Below are 20,994 nucleotides of genomic sequence, written 5' to 3' on the forward strand. Positions count from 1 at the left end.
GTGCTGGGCTGGAATGGCAAAATTACGTGGGTTACTCCACTGTTGGAATCTTGTCTCCTGGGTATGCTATCGAATCAACCTGGATTTGACAAATGGGACCTGATTGGTCTTTACGCGGTGGGAGACATGTGGACTAAGGGTGCGGTGGTTCCTTTCGGTGACCTGAATGCAAAATTCCAGTTACACGAGGGAGAAACGTTCCGATATCTTCAGGCACGTAGTGCACTAAATAAAGCCATCCCCAAGGGTTCCGACTTGCCCGCCTCTTCACCTCTAGAAGACAGGCTCCTTGACGACTACCTCCCAGATAAAGCCATCTCGCTGACCTACCGCAAGATACTTAATAACTTACCGGAGCCTCTCCAAAAACTCCGCACAAAGTGGTCAGACGATGTGTGGGATATGCCTGATGAAGATTGGAGGGAGGCCCTGGCATCCCCTAGGGAGGTGGCAATCCGGTCCCGCTTTAAGTTGATATAACTTAAAATACTTCACAGGGCTTACTACACCAACACAGCACTTGTTAAAATGGGTCTGACGATCTCCCCACTTTGTCCTTGTGGCTGTGGTACCTTAGGTAATTTTGCACCAGTGGTGGGACTGTCCTTTTCTTCAACAGTATTGGAGTGCGGTTGTGTCTACTCTGTCCCGAATATGTCAGAAATCAATAGCACCCTCCCCTCTGTCTTTTAAACATCTGGGACGCCACCGATCTCAATCGCACCGAACAACTGTGGGTTTCTCTGGGCTGTATCATAGCAAAACGGAATATAGCCAGGACATGGAAGGGGGTAGTCATGCCCGACACACGGACTGGGCCAAAGACATGGACTGGTGCATGCAGGCTGAGAAGGTGATATACGAAAGCAGAGGATGCCCAGGCAAATGGACCAAAATATGGGGCCCCTGGAACGAAAGTAGAGGGTTTTTGTGCACCCCCTTTGCAGATGACTCCCCATTCAATGTTGACAATTTAACACTTTAAGGGTCTATTATTACTGTGTGCACATATCCCTATCTGTACTGTCTCCTTTGAGTTTATTGATTGTATGTATGAGATGTTTAGTGTGTGCGATATGTTCATTTTGATGACTGCTCTTTTTTCATTGCATTGATATTTTTTTATTGTATCATTGTTTCTTGATTCTTTAATAAAAAAGATTTAAGAAAAAAAAAATATCAAACCCTGGTGACAAATCTTTCCACTACACTAGATTCCCTTAGTGAAAAATGGCAGACAGAGCTTGGCCCCCTCGACAATGACGATTGGACAGAAGTGTTAGAATCCCCACGGGGCGTGGAAATAGCCTCTCGCCTATGACTTATCCAACTCAAGTATTTACATCGCACCTACTTCACCAGACACTGACTCTGGAGGGCGAGACGGATATCTTCCCCTGCATGCCTCCGATGTGCCGAAACAGACTGCCCATTCATACATTCAGTTTGGCACTGCACAGCACTAACTAGATCCTGGCAGGGAGTCACCACATGCTTATCGGAAGTACTGGGCTGGGATATATCCCTCTCGCCCAAACTGGCCCTACTCCATATCACGGAGGACATAGGAGGAAACCGATATAAATGATACCTACTATTCCTAGGCCAAGAGACACATAGCAAATGCAAGGAAGGCCCAGGCTCCGCCCGGGCTGGGCGCGTGGAAGGTGAGCCTAGATTGGTGCACGGGTCAAGAACAACCCATATTTTAGGCAAGGGGCTACCCACAAAAACACCAAAAAATTTGGAAACAATGGCAGATTATAGAGGCCTAATCCTGGAACCCCCCACCATTAAATACGGATGCAGAAACACTGATAATGTGAATTATGTAAGAAAGATGACAATTTGGACTATTTCATGCATAAGTAAACTCAATGAAAGTAAGGACTTGATCATTAGTATGTTCATGGCACTGAATGTTTTATGGTTTCAAACATATGTTATCAGGCTTGAGATGTTCTTGTTATGTTATTATATGTATTGCTCTACTGTAATGGCTACACAGTTGGCTGTATTACTCTGTACCTATGAATCAAGAATTTAAGTGGCAACAAAACACCGATAAGCGTATTATTTTGCAAACATGATGCTAATAAACAAATTATTAATATTTTAACATTGATTCAAGCGTAATTGTAGTCATTATTGTGGGCTGAGTAAGCCATCATGAATCACAAGTGGCTCACTGCTGTAACAAGTCCTTTATTAATTTCTTGTACTGACGTTTCATTGTTATGGAATATCATGTTGAGTATTATATAATCTGTAACTTCGGCCACACATGTCAGTTGGTTGTCAGTCTCTTTGCTGTTCAGTGTGTCTTTTGGTATATGCATAGTAGTGTATCAAGTGCCATCTTTCCTATCAAAGTTCATCTCATTCAAACAAATTTGAGCACACTGAGCCAACCAGTGTGATGCTTACTAGTGAGTGGCCACCTATGAGACGATGGCAACGCCAATTTTGAAACAAATTGGAGAAGGTACTACAAGATGTGGGTAATCACTGTGGCACAGAGTAAAAAATACAGGAATTTGTGAAAAGGCATTGCTGGAACCCAAAGACACTGTTTGCGGTTAAGCTTTTTGTCAAGTGTCATGCGACTAGGAGTGCACAACTTTCATCTTAACAATGCAATTTAAAGCTAAGAACTGTGCAGCTTGATTGTTTTCACTGCCACCATTTTCCAGCATCTCATTGGTGAGATTGAAGGTGCTATTGTTATGATTATGTTCTTCTAAGATGACATTTTGGTCAAATGATTATCATGGAGGAACATATAGTCTTGTGTGATCCAGAAAGAGAGCAGATGAATGATATAGAAGGAAAATGGTAAAGTGATGGTGAAGGGCACATTGGTACATCGGGTGCATGAGTAGTGAACAACAAGGAGGGAAATGTGTTTAACAGCAACATTTGTGAGTGAAGTATTCCGGGAATTAATTTGAACATATAATGAGGTAAGGTTAAGAATGGTGGAGCTTTGTAAGGTAATTTAAAGTGAAAGAGGTGTAAACAAAAGCATTCAAGAGCACGGTGCTGGGGGAGAAGTAAGAGGAAGGGTTGTGTGCAACAAGGAACTTAGAAAAAGTATGCATGGAGGGGGTTGATGGACCAAGACACCATCAATACACAAACAACCTAAGGCAAGGAAGAATTGTGATTTGAATGCTTTATTTATGTAGTCTAATATCGACCTTTTCCTGTTTCCTGTTCTACCGGATACTCCGTGTTCTGATTAGTCCTTTACTCATGTTACACTGTTGTAGTGTTATGGGTTGCCCTACTTTGTTATGTCCTGGATCCTTTGGGTAGAGGGGTGTTGACATAATTCTCCTTGCTGCCCTGGTGTGGCTTTCTAATTAATAGACTGAGATTTCTCTATTACAGTCTATGTTATCACTCCACATGTGGGGAGGGAGCACTAATTCTATAGTTGTTACATTCAATGTAATTAGTGGGGCTGGACCACCTAGTCCTGCACAGGTTAGATCATCACCATGTGGACAACAAGGAACAGGACTATGAAAATACAGGCTGTTAATAAGAATGCTGTGAACTGTGACTGAAATCAAATAAATATTGCATTCAACATTCCAAAAAAAAACATTAAATCAGTCAAGCTTTTAATCAGATAAACCAAGGTCCCAGTTTGATTCGCATAAGATGACACAAAGGGAAAGATCACATTCAGTACACAATAAAAAGGTGCCTACTTCAGCAGAGCTAGAAAGGCTGCAGGCTCCACATCGGGAAGTTCAATCTCTGTAGAAGTTGTAGCCATTCCTCCATTGAACATGGCATCAAAGACGGCACTTCCCACAGCCAATACAAACCTGAAAAGTAGACAAATGAGGAAGGGATTACACAGGCCATTCACCTAAATTGCTGCTCCTTCCTACTAGAGTTGCATAGAACTTCTGCTGTGTTTAAACTCAAGATAACCCCTCTAAAAGTTAGTGATAAAAGTGTTGCAAATACTAAAGAATGCTGCAAAGCTTCAAGTAAAACACAAACAATAGTCACATAAACAAAAGGGAATATTTAAATTTTGGAAGCAACTGACCTTTCTTTCTATCAAGTCTTCAGGCAAAACCAAATCACCAAATTTGGAGTCCTCTCAGGCATACACATTAATTGGACCAAATCAGCGGTATTCCCATTAACAGACTCGACCAAGCCGCACCACTTAGACTATCCCCTAGTGTGGAAATGCGAAGAAGTTAAGTACTTGGGAATCCGCGCCACAAGAGACAAAGAGGAACTGATTCGCACTAATTATGGCACCACAATAGACAAAGTGACGGACACTATTACCCGGTGGCTGACTCTACCCTTCTCGATGGCTGGGAGAATATCCCTAGTTAAAATGGTTCTTTGACCCAAATTTCTCTATCTTTTTACTAACATCCCGTACAATCCTGGGCGGCTCTTCTTTAAGACACTAAAAGCAAGGTCATCCGACTTATATGGGAAGGAAAACAGGCAAGACTTGTTCTAACCACACTTATGCTACCCTATAAATTGGGAGGGTTAGACGTCCCCAATTTTGAACACTACCACCACTGTGCCCAGGCACACTTTGCAGTGTAATGGTTCCACCCGCCTCCCTTTATGCCGCATTTGGCGGTTGAGGATGGCCACATGGCCCGTGTTCCACCCTCGGGCTACTTGTTCACCTCGGGAGGGGCTCGAGAACGGGATCCTTCCACAGTCGACTGCACCAATATGGCCTGGAGAAAGATAGCAACCATGCTAGAGGCCCCAATGATGAATTCTCCCAAAAGGCCCCTGGTACATCACCAATCACTCCAGGTAACCAATGAGGGATTATGCCGTAAGATGTTACAAAACCTTAAATACACTAAATGGGGAGACCTCTACATAGATGGCACTTTCCAAACTAGGGAACAGTTTTTTAGCACCCACGATCCTACCGCCATGGACCTCTTTATGTACATCAGGCTTAGGCAGAGCGTGAAAGCTGCCACACCATCATTCCCCTCAGAACCACACACCCTGCTACCGCTACATGCACTTCTACAATCAAAACCTCCTAGGCATGTGATATCGCTCCTGTACAAGCACACACAACAAGCCCCGCTACCTTACACCCCACTGGCTCGAGCAGCATGGGACAAAGATCTAGGGACACCCGTAACAGATGAACAGTGGGAATTCAGCTGTAAACAGACCAAAGCCCTCACGGCTAACAGTCGGCTAAGACGCATTCATTATAAGTTTCTGCACAGATTATATTACACCCCTGCAACCGTCCACAAATTCAAGCTACGAGAGGAGGACAGGTGCGAGAGGTGTGGGAGGGAGGGGGCGGACTTCTACCATCTGGCATGGCAGTGCCAGCAGGTATAGGACTACTGGCAACAGGTGTTTGAGGGAATCTCACGAATGCTAGAAACACAGTACAACCGACCCCACTAATAGCACTACTAGTCTGCACACAGGGTACAGATACTGTACATAGGAAATACCTAGCGCTGGGATTTCTCATAGCTAAGCGCAGAGTTGCTTGCAAATGGGGGCGGGGGCGCGGCCCTAAGTTCAAGGAATGGATTCAAGACTTGACTACCTGGCAGGAACAATCGCTTTGTTATGCTGAGCTGCTACCACTCTCATCACAACCAAAAGACATCTGGAGCTCACTAACCACATATCCCCTCTCACAGGCGGCTGCCGCGGAGGCTGACCAAGAAGGGAGGGATAACCGTATACAGCCTGAGGGGTGAAGCACCCTGTTTTCTTCTCCCCTGTGGGTGTGGGAGGGAGTGGACGCTTGGGAAGCAAGCCCGTGGGGAACTGCAGGGGTAGCAATGCTGTGAAGTGGGGCCTTAGGACTCCAAGTGCAGAGCTCATGTGGGGCCAGTTCCTTGTGGATTGGGCATTTCCTATACGTACTTGATGACCTATCTCTGGACTAGAGACTTGCAAGAGATTCCAACTATACCTATTGAGGTGGTACAAGATTACGGGGCTGCGGCGGGTTGTGTTTATCTGTTACTCATACGGGAACCATTTGATGAGTATTGTATCCTTCAGTACCATATTGTGATAATGCAATGATGTAAACTTTGGTAACCAAATAAAGACATATTCAAAAAAGAGAAAAAAGAAAAAAAGGCAAAACAGGGGAATGCCAAGCACAGAACGGTCTCCCACTGACAGGAAGAACAACCTTCATTAATTTTTTTAACTATAGATCCTGGGTACTAATAAACAAACATTTTAAGTTTCCTTCTTGCAAGGACAAAAGAAAGGCAAGGTAGAAGGTATAAAGAAAATATGTAGATCATTTAAAGGGAAAAGGTGAGAATAGTGAACAACTTTTGAACTCTGATTTCTCATATTCAGAGTGAGGGTAACTCCCGTCCAGATTGAGCAATAGGAACCATAACTCTATTGGTCAATAAAAGCATATTTTCGATATGTGAGGCTGGATTTCCTGCTCACTATTACTTATGTGATCTAGATCGATTTAAAAGTATAGAAGGAAAGTTAATAAAAGTATATATTACAAACACTAGCAATGCCAATTGGATTGAAGCTTGAATAGCCTGTGGATCAGGTATCAACTGCTTGCTTGTTTGGCTGTAGTGTGAAGCGTGGTCAGACAAAATCATTGGAAAAACTGATGCCAGCACCCCTTTTAAGATCGTGGAGACCTGCTGCCGACAAAACAAATACTTTGGGTCAACCCAGAGCTCACGATTGGTTGTTCGGACAGTCTCAATTGTTGACTGAATGACTTTTATTCTTCTACTACTTACATGCAGAGGAAAACTTTTTTTCTATCAGGCATCCAAATGAGTGCATGTGTTTTCTTGCTTTCTCCATCGAGTGCTGCTGCCGCACTAAAATCAAACACCACCAGCACTGTCCAGGTGGTGTCCCCAATCACTCCCTGCTTGAATGTTGCATCTCACGTGCCCTCGTGTTCCATGTTGCTTCCATCTTCCAGCTTGTGTGCTGCTTCTATCTCCACCTTCCTACACTGCTGACGTTTCTTGCTTTTTAATGTATTCTCCTCTCTGCACCCCCCAACAACCAAGCTCCTCCAATGCTTTCCCCAGCCGCTAACTTCACAAACCGCTCCACAGTTGTGCTCCCCCTTTTTAGTTAAAATGTGCTTAAGCAAACTCTAAGCTATTTTTATTTAGTATTCCAAGGTGGAAATATCTTCAAATGGTAGATAAAACAAAAACCTGCCATGTCGTGATGCTTGCGAGGTGATGCTGGGGCGCAGTTGCCTCCTGATGCATACATGTGCATTCGTGATGACGCTAGTGTATCATGTAACTTTTGTTTTTTAGGCTGATGCTTAATGGCATTACCAAAAACTAAAAATTCTGGCGAAATCAATAACCCTGCAGTGGCAAAGCCAAAAGGTGGGGCACTACTTCTTTGTATAGGATTAATTTTGTAGATGCTTTTGGGAGCACTCATTCCACAGTGCTACACGCCTACTAGCTCACTGATTTCAGATGTAAAACAATCCTTGGCGCATTATAGTGGATGTGGGAAGACACACCATAAAAGCCTACAGAAAACCTCAAGACGGAAATACTCCTGTGGACATACCTAAGAGGTGATTGAAAATATCTTAATATTAAAGAACAAAAGAAACCTATGGCTGAAGAAGCTCCTTAAAGTAAGAGTACAATACATTTACCATGAATGGCACGAGTGCCATATACATCAAACCTAAAAAGAGAAAAGAGGGAGAAAAATAAGGATGAGGCGTGTAAACTGTGGAATATGGCGCCTACCTTGTCCACTTAGTGCCCAATTTGCTACAAAGTAGGCTTACACCCGTTGCTCCAGACTCTGTGGCAGCGATGTGGCGATCATCAACAGGTCTCAGGATCTTATCAGATTAAGTGTTGCATCCTTGTTGGGCTGAAGCAAACTGGGCATCACTAGTGCACACAATTTGGGTCTTCTCATTTGAACTATGGAAAAGCCACCAACAGACCAATCCCACTAGTTCTGGAAAAGCTGTACAGTATCAAAGCAGTCCATTAGGAAGCTGAGGTGAGCCTATGAATTCTATCGTTTTACATCCGCCCCTTCTTGATTTGATATCATATACATTTACAAACTCATCTACGAAGTCATAAACATACTTCCTGCAACAGGCCTGAAACTCCACATTGGCCATAATGGTGAACTTGCTACCTGACCTTCTAATGGGAGGGGGGGGGGGGGGTGGGGGGGGGAGGGGCTTCTGTTTGGCAACTCTTCTAAACCTGATATTTCACATTATATCGACCATGATCAGGAAACATTTAATTTATTAACTACTTTAAAATACTATTTGCAGCGTAGCAAAGTTGCTAACCAGAAAAGATCGAACACACATAGTTCAAACTAAAACCCAAAACAAGTTTACATATGCTTTACACTCCTGTTTGCTCTGTCCATTAACAAACATGCCATTAAGACACTGGAAACAAGCATAGGCAAAGTCAACGGGTCTGACCTTGGCACCTTCTGATATGATTACTATTTTTATTACAAGCGTTAAGTAGCAAATATTAAAAGGATAAAAGAGAACATTGGTATGCCTTAAACTTGGAAGTTTCATGCTTCCAATAAAAACTATATACGAAAAAAAAATGTATCCATCATTAATAATTGTAGTAGACCAAACTGCACAGTATTCCTAAAAGGCCTGTGCAATTTGAATAGGTAGAAAACCCCTTTCTGGTTTTAATGTACATCCCACAAAAATATGATTCTTTATGAAGCTAAAAAAAAAAGGCACCACTGGCTCGGAATTACTTTAACCTAAACACATAGTTTAATGACACAAGGGTGACTAAAGAAAGAAAAATGAAAATAAAAAGAATTGGCAAAGTACAGAAAAGACTCAAATATGTTATTATCTGATGGAGACATCTAGCTGCAGATTTCTTACCTTAGAATATCCCCGGTGTCAGGCAGGATCCAGAAGACTTTAGCTCGAGCAATACCCTTACGCGCCGGTAGGTGCATTAGTCAGCTTTGCGCCGGAAGTGATATTCGCATCACCTATATAGGAGCCACCTAAGCACGCCGACATCAGTTCTTTTCTTTCCGCACCAGCTAGCGCAGATTCATGAAGAGAGCTACCCTTTGCCACTTTTTGAAAGGCTTTTTTCGACATTTTGTAGAGGATTTTTGGTGCGTAGGTTTCTTCTTCAATGGTGAGAAGACTTCTGGATTCAAACCATGTGGTGCCTGCCATCTCAACATGTCGGTGACGGATCCACACTTAATTTGTCTCTGGAGCAGGACCACTACGCGAAGTCATGCTGCGACTGCCGGGAAGTTTGACTCCACACCGTTCGCCCCAGAAGTCTCAGTTCCAGTCAAGAGGAAGGTCTGGACACCACTCCCGGAGACCCAAGTCCTCATCCTCCCACTTGAAGCTGTCGGGTTGGTCATGTAAGAGGCATAAGAAGCACAAGAAGTCGAAGCACTCTTCGACTTCTCCCCCATCCATCAGCCGACGACACGGAGGAGTCTTGACACTCTAGGCCTCGTTCTGTTGAAACTGCACCTGGGTCGGCTCTAAGTTTCTCTGCCTTTCCAGGAACGACCTCTGCCCAGCTTAAGGAATTCTATGACGCCATGCGCCTTGTATTCGGGTGACCCTACCCTCCCTGCGCGACTTCGGGCCCCGGAGGCTCAGAGTAGGCACCATTGGGTTCTGGGCGGCGGATCCAGCCCCTGTGACTATGACCCCCAATGCATCCAGAGGCAGATCCGGACTGACACCGGTTGTACCTCTGCAACCCTCCCCCGCGCCGAGACTCCTGCCACCAGTCCCGTTCTTATCACCGACGACTCAGAGCCAGATCAGTGCCTATCGACATTGATTCAAGCGCTGACGACATCCTTGGGTCCTGGGTCAGTTCCTCAGCCTTTTTTTTTTAGGGACTAGGAATGGAGGAAGATTGCGAAGGGTCGCTGCACCCTTTACAAGACCAGCCTGAGCACGAGATGGAGTGGTATGAGGAATTGGGTGAGACCAGTGGACTGGGTACCTCCCCAGATTCTGGCCTGCTTTCTTCCACTACCGTGGCTATGGAGGAGGGAGCTTCATATGCTATGGTGGTGAGAAGGGCAGCTGAGGACCTGGACCTTCAGCACCATTCGGTCCTCCAGCTGGGTGTCTCATCTTCTGAACCCTTCCTGACTTTCAATGAGGCCTTAACTGATGTCCTTCTGGGAACAAGGTCCAAGCCTAGCACAGGGGCTCCAGTGAATAGGACAGTAGCCCGCCGCCATCGCCCTGCACCGGGTGACCCAAAACTCCTCACCAACCACCCTACCCCCAACAGCTTGGTGGTCCATGCCTCTACCTCACCAGGCGCGTTCCCTTCCACACCAGCAGACAGGGATTCCAAGAGGCTGGCTAGTTGGGGCAAGAAGATTTTTCTTCCGCCAGTCTTGCATTGAGGTCAGTGAACACTGCATGCCTATTGTGCGTTACACCCACTCCTTGTGGGAAATGGTTGCGCAAGTGCTGCCACAGGTCCCGAAAGTGGACCAGGCCATTCTCTCCCAAGCGGTATCAGACGGGAGAGATGCGGCAAGGTTCACCATTCGTTGTGAGCTTGACACAACCGACTCGCTGGGCAGAGCAATGTCATCGATGGTAGATGTTCGACACCACGTCTGGCTGCGAACTTCTGGCTTTTCTGGGGATGTCCAGACATGCCCTTTGACGGCACCCTTCTTTTCGAAGACCAGGCAGACATGGCCTGGGAGCGCTTTAAGGACTCGCAGGATATGGCCCAGTCCTTGGGCTTTTGGTGACCACCCACCCCCCGTCTGGTCATCGCCCTTTTAGTGGCCACAGAACGGGGTTTTAGCTGCACCAGCCATATACCAGCCACAAGACCGTGCAAGTTCAGCAACCTTCGCATGGTCGCAGCTCCTTTAGACACCGTGGGTCAGGCAGCTAGAGGTCCAATCAGCACACTTCTCGTCCTGCTGCCTCTAAACCTTCCTAGTCTGGCCCTTGAAGATCACGGGTGGCCAGTTGGTGGCAGGATCAGCCATAACCTCTTCCACTGGCAAAACATCACATCTGACCAGTGGGTTCTTCAGATAATCTGAAAGGGCTACTTATTCCCCTTCGAGACTACCCCTCACTCCATGCCTCTGACTTATGTCCGACTGAAAGAGTACTACTTGAACGTGCTTCAGGAGAAAGTCAGGACTCCCTTGGTCAAGGGAGCCATAGACAGTGTTCGGGTGCCAGATGTAAGCTGTGGTTGCTTTTCCCGCTAATTTCTGGCCCCGGAAAAGGACAAGGGCCTTTGTCCAATCCTAGATTTGCGAGCCCTCAACTACTGCCTCAAAAAGGCAAAGTTCAAATGCTGACTCTGGCTCAGGTCTTGGGTGCCCTAGATCAGGGAGAATGATAGTAGTGTTGGACTTACAGGGTGACTATTTTCGCATATCCGTCCTGCCTGCCCATCGGCGCTACCTGTGACTAAAGGTAGGCTACAAGCACTTTCAGTTCACAGTGCTCCCCTTTGGCCTTACCAGCTCCCCTCAGGTGTTCACCAAGGTGATGGTGGTGGTCGTAGCTCATCTGCACAGTCTTCCCTCTATCAGGACGAATGGCTGTTGAAGGCCAGCTCCCCCTAGAGTATTGTCTTCCACCTCGGGACTACGGCGAATCTCCTGCTCTGGTTGGGGTTCACTATCAACATGCCTAAGTCATAACTGACACCTTCTCAGATGCTCTTTCATCGCAGCGGTTCTGGACACAGGGCAGTTACCGGCCTATCCTCCCGAGCGGCGAGTCCAGGATATTCAGTCTAGGATACCATTGTGTCACAGCCTCTATCCTTGATTTCGGCCAGACTGACTCGGAGGCTGCTGCGCCTCATGGCCTCCTGCATCCTGCTGGCGACACATGCCAGATGGCTTATGCGGGCCCTGCAGTGGGACCAGAAGTTCCAGCGGAGGTAGCCTCAATGGAATCTCTCCGAAATAGTCCAGATCTCGGATGTAACTGCACAGAATCTGCAGTGATGGCTGACCAGCCACAATTGGGTCGGAGGCAGACCCCCCCCCCCCCTTCTCTCTTCCCCAACCAGATCACACAGTAGTGACAGATGAGTCACTCCTGGGATGGGATGGCTATCTGGGAGAGGTGGAGATCAGAGGACACTGGTCTCTGGTGGAATCCGGACTGCACTTCAACTTGCTGGAGCTACGAGCGATTTGCTGGGCATTGAAAGCTTTTCTCCCTTCCATCAAGGGAAGACTGAATCAGGTGTACACGGACAACACCACTGCCATGTTGCACTGCAACAAACAGGGCGAGTTAGGATCCTGGACCCTTTTTCAAGAGGGCCTGCATTTCTGGACATGACTGGAACAGCAGGGCATATCCCTGGTGGTTCAACACCTGGCAGGGTCCCTGAATGCCAGGGCAGACAAACTCTGCCATCGATGTCTAGCGGATGACGAATGCCATCTCCATCCAGAGGTGGCACAAGTTCTCTTTCAGAAGTGGGAAGAGCCTTGGTTAAATCTGTTTGCCTCTGCCGAGTACACGCAATGTCAGCAGTTTGGTGGGCTGGAGTTTCCAAGACAGCACTCGCTCAGTGACGCTTTTCGTCTTGAGTGGAGCTCAGGCCTCCTGTACGCCTTTCCGCCAATACCACTTCTGTCCAGAGCGATCAAGAAGATCAGGAGCGACTGGGCTAAAGTCATTCTTGTGGCTCCGGGCTGGGCACAGAGTCTGGTATCTCCTCTTGGAATATAAGCGAGCCGTCCTCCTGGCCAAAACAAATTACTTTTCTGAGAAAGTGGCCCTCTCTGCCAATAAATCCAAGGAGATTTTCTCTTTGGTCAAAGATCTGGCGTTCTCGGATCGTACCAATTCCACTCTTATCCCTTCTCAAGACCTCTGCTCTTCGCTCAATGATTTCTTCATCGAGAAGATCATCAAGATTAAAGCTAACATCCCCCTGCTCCCTCCCCCTACCCCCACTCCCTCTTTCTCGGTTCTTTCTTCTTCTCTTGATTCTTTTCCTCCTATTTCTTTAGACACATTTCTTACTTTGCTCACTAAGATCAAGTCGGGCTCTCCAGCAGACTGTGCTCCAGCCCGGATTTTAAGAGCTCTATTTACTAATTGTCCCTCTCCCCCTCTTTCTTTCCTCAATGCTTCTCTTGCCTTGGGCTTAGTCCCTTCTTTCTTCAAATCTGCTATTGTTCTGCCCATTTTAAAAAAACCTGGCCTTGACCCTTCACTTCCTTCTAATTTCAGGCCTATTTCCCTTCTTCCCTATCTTGGCAAGATCTTAGAAAGCTATGTCACCTCTTGCCTCTCTGCTTACTTTGAGGAGAACCATGTCCTGGCCTCTCATCAGGCAGGCTTCCGTCGAGGCCACTCCACTGAGTCAGTGGTTCTGGCTGTCCTCGATGAGCTGAAATCTAAGGCTGATTCTTCTCTTCCTCAAGCCTTGGTTCTCCTTGATCTCTCCACCGCGTTTGACACGGTCGACCATTCCATCCTTCTTGACCGTGTCAGCGCGGCGGGCATTCGGGGCCTTGCTTTCTCTTGGCTTGCCTCCTTTCTTTCTGGCCGCTCTCAGGCAGTTCACCTGTCTGGCTTCTCTGCTCCCACCCGCTTGGTTTCCTGTGGTGTTCCCCAAGGCTCCTCTCTTTCTCCTCTGCTATTTAATCTTTACATTTACCCTCTTACCTCTGCTCTTCTTGCTCAGGGGGTCTCCGTGTACAACTACGCCGACGACCTCCAGCTTGTCTTTGATCTTTCTTCTTCACCTCTGTCTTTCTATAAATTTCGCTCTACTTTGGTCTTTATCTCGGATTGGATGAGCTCTAACCATCTCAAGCTTAACCCGGACAAGACCGAGGTGGTCTTGACGGGCGGCTCATCCAGTCCTTGGTCTTCTGCTTTTTGGCCCCCCTCCTTCGGCCCTCTCCCCACTCCTGTTCCTTCAGTCAGAACTTTGGGTATTCAGGTCAGTCATGATCTCTCCATGCATGCACAAATTAGTTCTGTTGTTTCCTCTTGTTATCTATCCCTTCGGCTTATTCGAAAGATCTCCCGTTTCATTCTTCAGATGCACTCAAAATCATCATTATGGCTCTGATTACTTCCCGTCTTGATTACGGGAATAGCTTGTATGTGGGCATTCCAGCCTACGAATCACGCCGCTTGCAAGCTATTCAGAACCAGGCCGCTCGTCTCATTTTCCACCTTTCCAAAACTCATCATATTACTCCCGTCCTCAGGTCTCTTCATTGGCTCCCTGTTCTTCAGCGATCTCTTTTCAAAATGGGTTGTCTTGTTTTCTTGGCCCTTGCCCGATCTGCCCCTGTATTCATATGTTCCCTTATCTCTTCTCACGCCCCCGCTCGCACTCTCCGCTCTTCTTCTTTGGCCCTTCTCAATGTCCCCCGCTTCTGTAAATCCAGAACTGGAGGCACACGCTTTTCTGTTTTGGCCCCCCGTTTCTGGAATAGTCTTCCCCTCTCCATGCGATCCATTCCCATTTACTCCCATTTTCGTAAAGCTTTGAAAACTTTTCTGTTCTCTCAGGCGTACTCCTGCTAATCCCTTCGGGTTTTCCCTGTGACTGTTGTTCTTGCTACCAGCGCCAGGAAGCCGCTTGGCCGCAGTGCGCTTAATCAAATACTTTTTTCATTTCATTTCATTTCATTTCATTTCATCCCAAGCTTCTCCAACTGAGCATCAATCCTCTGATTGATCTGCCCTTTCGGGAGGATCTTCTGTCGCAGCAGGGGAGGGTCCTCCACCCGAACCTGTCAACTGTACACCTTCTTGCGTGGAGATTGAGAGGCAGCAGTTGACAGCATTCGGCCTTCCTCCTGATGTCGGTGATGTGATGTTATTTTGGCAGCCAGGGGTCGATCTACCAAGACTGTGTACGCCTGCTGGTGGCAGAAACGTGTAAAATATTGTACAGAAAGGTCTATTGATCCTCTTTCTACTTCCCTCTCTCAAATCCTTCTCTGTATTTTGACCCTCACCCAGTAGGGCTCTGCTCTGGGCACTCTTAAAGGGTACCTTTCAGCCTTGTCTGCCTTCTTGAGACTGCCAGACTAACCCGCTTTATTTAAATCCCCTACTGTAAAAAGATTTCTTAAGGGGCTTGTACATATGTTTTTACCAGCACCATTCATCATGCTTGAGTGGGACCTAAATTTGGTTCCCACATTCATGATTTGCGCTCCGTTCGAACCTCTGCACAAATGCCTCCCCTCCAGCTTCTTTCCATCAAAACAGCCTTTTTAATGGCAATATCTTCTCCGAGGAGGGAGAGCGAATTGAAGGCTCTGTCATCCACGCCGCCTTACCTGACCATGTTCTCTGATAAGTTGGTGCTTCGCACTATGGCCTCTTTCTTAACGAAAGTGGTAACACCATTCCACATGGGGCAATCAGTCACATGGCCACTTTCTATGCCCCTTCACACCCCTCTAAAGAGGAGAAGAGAATCCAGCATTTGGACCCAAAAGAGCATTGTCGTTCTACCTTGACCGCACTAAAGAGTTCCGGGTGGAAAGCCAACTCTTCGTGGGGTATGATGGATCAAAGAAAGGTTGTGCGGTGCATTAGAAAACTATCTTGCGATGGGTCATCCCCTGCATCAAAATTTGCTACGCTCTGGCCAAGAAACAGCCTCCTGAAGGCTCAAGAGCTCATTCTACCAGATCTCAGGCTGCGACAACTGTGTGGCAACATGATGTTACAGTCCTTAACATTTGTCAGGCAGCAACATGGGCATCACTGCACATGTTCACTAAGCACTACTGCCTGCCCAGTCAAGCCCACAGGGACGGCCTTAATGGCTGCTCTGTCCTGCCGGATTTCCTGGTCTAAACTTGTCCGCAGTACCTCCTCACGGATGGTATTGCTTGAGTATCTATTCTAAAATAAGGAATCTATGGCTAGATGTGCATCAGATGGACAAGCTACTTATCTTCGATAATGCCTTATCTGGCAGAAACATGATCTAGCTGTGGGTTCCTTACCAACCCACCCATCCTCCCTGCACTGCGGACAGGTTTTTTAGGGTCAGGGCTGTTCCCTATCAGGGCCCTAGTTATTGAAAAAATAGACCAATGTCAGTGCACTTCATGACTCTGCGCTCCTGGCGTGGAAAGTCATGAAATATACCTGGTGTCAGTGCACCAAGTGGCGCCTATATAGGTGACACGGACGTAATTTCTGGTGCGGCCGTCCCGCAGCGCCAACCAATATGACCTACTGATCGAGTGACAGTCTCCCGGGTCCAGCCTGATGCTTGGGATATTCTAAGATCAGAAATCTGCAGCTAGATCATGTCTCTACCAGATAAGGCGTTCCCTAGGTTAAATAACTTGTCCATTAATGCCCCTACATATTTTGAGGGAAAATGCATAGTCTAATTGCTGAAATGCTATGATGAAAAGAAAAAAATTACTTTAAGAAAAATAGCAAGTGTTCCGCACTGTATAATGATGAACAGGTGATCTTTGGTAGTGAGGAGTATGAAAGTTAATATCATAAATCTTTGATTGCATCAAAACCTTCACACAAGGGCTCTCGACAAGAGTGGAATTATTGTGGAGTCAGAGTAGGACAATGTAAAAAAAAAAAAAAAGAATTCTCTAGCATTTATACGAGAAGCAATACGCTTCCAAAATTAATGGGACCACTATAATGTCACATATAATGTCACAAACCAATTACTTTGGGTGCCAAGCATGGCTGCAACAAAGCTGTCCAATATTGCTGGGGACAAATGAAGATTAAGCAGAAGAATTGTTGCTTCTATGTATCTCACTGCAAGTCACGTTGTCTCAAGTTTCTTTGGAGAAGTCACACTAACCAGTAACAGATCAGAGGCTCTAGAGACTCCACTTACCCTTCAGAAACCTCCGTAGGGGAAGCAACAGACTTGGCAATGTACACAGGACAAACAAGTCTCATAAAGAAACAGGTTCTCAGCCATTCGCAGTCAGAAAGCTGCCGCTTGAAGAGAAAATCGACTTGAGTGGCAGCAAAATCAACTCGAGAAGCTGCGCCCTCTAGAGCCAGGTGGTGCAGTTTATGCAGATTTTTCAGTGCAGAATGAGCTCCCGGCACTAAATCACAGCACGAGCAGCGAGATGTGCCTATCACTGCTCGTTAGCGGAATCTCGCAAAACATTTTTTTTAACTCCACAGAGTGCAACTGGGAGTTCTGCCAAAGGCCTAGAAAAAAAATTAACTTTGGAGTTGTAGCGAACAGAAACTACTGAACAAAGTAAAAAACAAAAAATGTAGGTTAAGGCTGTGTTAAACAGCAATCCCAAAAGGTCTCATGCTAGAGCTGCAGACTTTGATAACATATAGCATTAGTTAAGAATTAGCAGTGCCCTCAGTGTGACCGGCATACACGCTATAGAAAACATTCCCAGGTGTGATTGACGAGGGCACATGTGACAGGCAGTCAAGGGGCAAAGGACATGCCAACTGTGGGAGAAAATATGTGCAGCTATGCACGAGGAAGCAAAACACCATTCTGTTTTCTTAGCAGCAGAGACAGCGGAAAAATGGAGAAGAGAAGGCCTGGTGTTCAATGCTTGCGTCAACACATTGAAAGGCACAGCAAAATAGGAACGAAGGTTATTTTCTCACCATGCAAGACTCAGGCAGCCACCATAGTGTGCTTTTTAGTTTAGCAAAACTTTACAATATACACTGTGGTGCCTCTTGTGCCATTTGAAATTATAAATATAATGAGAGCAGGTATTAACAGCACACATGGATGAATTTGTTTGGCACTGCCAGTTTCTTTTTTCTTCAAACAGCAAACTTTACCTAAAAAGGATCTAAAGGGAGACAAAGGGGTCTACAATAGGGCTGTGAAGACAAATAGTCCCACCTCGCATGCTATGACAATACCTCAAGGATGATGTTGTGCTTGAGAAGCCTAGTTTGTTAGAAAATAAGTACTTAGTTTGATATTGGTTCAGAGCTTTTTGGAAATGGATCCATCCACCAAGGTACAACATCTTTTGGGGAGCAGTGGGGCGTGGAAATTGATATATGGCCACTGGGTTAGAATCAAATCTGTCAGTGTGCTGAAAACCAAAACCCCAGCAGCGCTAACTCGGTGGTCCACAATTGCAAAGTAAATAAAATTAGAACTATCAAGTGTGGTTTATACTACGCTACTGGTCAATACAATCATCTGGTCAATACAATCATCATGACAGAAGCAAAATCTAGGACTCTTAACACTCCCATCTAAGGATGATCGTTCTACAGTTTTAGCAGGCTGGCACTTCCACCAAATCTATCTCCAGCAGGCTGCATCACGCGGCCACCTTTTGTGATTTCATGGACAATTCAGCATCATTTTATGAGGGTTGGGGGTGTTTGGCTGCTGCCATCTTTGAGAAATCAGCCCCAGCTTCAAAGCAGGGCATCCTAAGCCACACAATTTCAAAGAGGGCTCTAGTCTATTTGAAGCTTGTTGGCACATGCTGAGCAACCGAAAGAGTACTAATAACCAATGAGACCCAAAATATTGATTAAAGCTTTGGGTCATTTGGTAAATTTGGAAAATTAGTAGTTGAAAGGGGCCATACCCTGAGGTTTACTGAATGAACAACAGTTCATGAACAGACCATCGTTGTCTTTTTCTGCTTCTAAAATAGGGCTTGAATGCACAAGGTATCAGCCCATAAAGTAAAACCCCAACTGCCAATTCAATTGGTGGTCAACCCTCGCCTGACAAGGGAGAAAAGCATGAAAGGACAAAGTACTCCAAGGCACGTGCAAAGAAACCAGGACCCGGATGGTAGAGTGCCTGATGACCACACAGCGTTTTCACCTTTATTTTCTTACATGACAGGAAGTTGAAGCACTTTGGGAACAGTCACCAATCGAACTGCAGCTAGGCCATCAGATAATGCAGCCGGCTCAAATGAAGGAACTAGCAATATTCTGCTTATGATGAGATATCCGCTATAGCAGGCGATCTCTTTAACTACTCACACAAATGAGAGCAATCTCCTTCATTATACAGCTGACAGCGGCAAAACTAAACTATGGTTTAATAGGTGCCGAAAAAGTTACCCCATCACCGAGATGAATTACCAAACTGTTGACAGACTTAACAGAAGACGGTGGTTAGCCTTATATCAATGGCAAGAAGTTGAGGATCCAGAGGTTTTTAATTCTCCTAACAAAATACCAATCTATGCACTTTTCCAATCAATCGGAGGAAATGCGGAGGAAATAACGGATAACATTGCGATGTTTTATACATAATTATGTCAATGAAAAAGCATTCATGCTCATTATTGATTCTGCACTTTAAAAAAATAATAATAAATCAAGTCCTTGAAAATACTTGAGATGGAAATTGGAATCCTTCAGCTGGAAGGAGGTAAGGGTGCTGATCTTTCAACTCTGAACATTCACAGCTTTCCCAGTTTCATTAGCTCACAAGGACGTGGTTGATGATGCAGCACGAGGGACACCTATGCACATACGATAGCAGTCTAAACATATTCCTAGACTTTTCCGTATGTGATAGCACTTTCAGAGAACGAGACACCATCTTTCAGAGCAGGATATCACATTTGCACTAACTCGTGGCCATACAGTCACTTGGCGTTAACTTCTGTGACCATAAGGTGAACTGCAGCCTTTAGCTTCTAGAAGGACACCTTTTTTTGCTGACAAGTCAACAACAATCTTTCAGATCTACGTAATGCCTATGACGGCATCTGTAAATTGACTTTGTAACTGCAGAACGGTTCATGTTTTAAACTGCAATCTGCCTTTTTTTATCGAACGTTTGCAATATTAGAGGCATTCAGCCTTTTCATGGGTGAGGAAATTTAATTTCTGATCTAATTTGTGAAGTAATGAGCAGAGAAGGGAACCTTATACTTGCATAGCGAAAGGTAACTAGAAAATTGGTCCTTTTTCTGTTACGTTTTGTAACCATAAAATATCATCATCTGAAACTTCGGTTTAGGGAAGTTAGCTTTTTAAACACAATTTTAAGCTAAGTTATCAGTGAGCCATGGTGTCCATTTTTCTCCAGTGAGCGTACTTTTCAATATGCTTTGTGCACAGATGGTTGTATCTGTATGGCATGACCTGCAACAAATACCTGTATTGTTGGTACACACAGGGCATGTTCCACTGCCTTTTCACATGCATGTCTCTATTCCATTTTCCCTAGTGCCTTTTCAAAAGGCAGTTTTATTTTGCATCTATCTTGCTCAGAGGTTTAAGTGCATTAAAAAAGTATGGGAACTATGAGGACTACAATGGGGGTGGGGTCAGCGAGTTTGTGGGTGGGGCCAGATATGTTAGAAATACCAAAATATTCTTCAAATATTTTATTGGCCTTTCCCCTTCAGGTAAATATGCATAAAGTATAACGCACACACCTTCTTTTCATCAGCCTCTCCTTTGTCCTTGTAGTACATGAGACCCCGGCATTATACGTTCTAGAACTAATTTTCAATAAAAAGTATAGGAACTGTTGATGTAAAATGAAGAGAATGGGAACATAATTCCCAATAGATCCTGCCCACTTCAAACGTCGATCTCTTTTGGAGCTAAAAATCAACGTTCATGTGCTACACGGCTTGGGAATGATTGACAGATTGTGACCCCTTTTTTTGTTTTCTCTTGAATGTTCAATAAAAAGAATTATTTAAAAAAAAAAAAAATCTATAAAAAAAAAAATCAACGTTCAGCTATTTTAAAAAAACACGCCTATCTATACATGTCCCTGGCTACCTGAATACTGACAACTGATTTTAGCTGTTCGTCTGTCCAGCTCCCTCAGAACGGGTACTAGACCACTTAAAATGACTTTAGAAGTTTCCTTGAACAGGATGTGCAGGGCGTGTATTTCCAGGACAGAGTACTGCCTTTTGTTACTCAGAACTGTTGACCTATTACTACCTAGTGAA

At 45.4% G+C, this 20,994-nt stretch overlaps 1 protein-coding gene across 1 annotated transcript in view; it reads right to left on the reverse strand.

Annotated features, from left to right (window-relative positions):
• The window catches only part of BTBD2 (BTB domain containing 2), a 231,232-nt gene that overhangs the window by 128,472 nt on the left and 81,766 nt on the right, over nt 1-20,994 (reverse strand). Inside the window, exon 2 of the mRNA XM_085636939.1 lies at nt 3,720-3,839. Coding sequence (XP_085493065.1) covers nt 3,720-3,839 — 120 coding nt within the window. The remainder of the gene's footprint in view (nt 1-3,719; nt 3,840-20,994) is intronic.

Source organism: Triturus cristatus, chromosome 12 (genome assembly GCF_964204655.1).
Source record: "Triturus cristatus chromosome 12, aTriCri1.1, whole genome shotgun sequence".
Taxonomy (NCBI): Eukaryota; Metazoa; Chordata; class Amphibia; order Caudata; family Salamandridae; genus Triturus; species Triturus cristatus.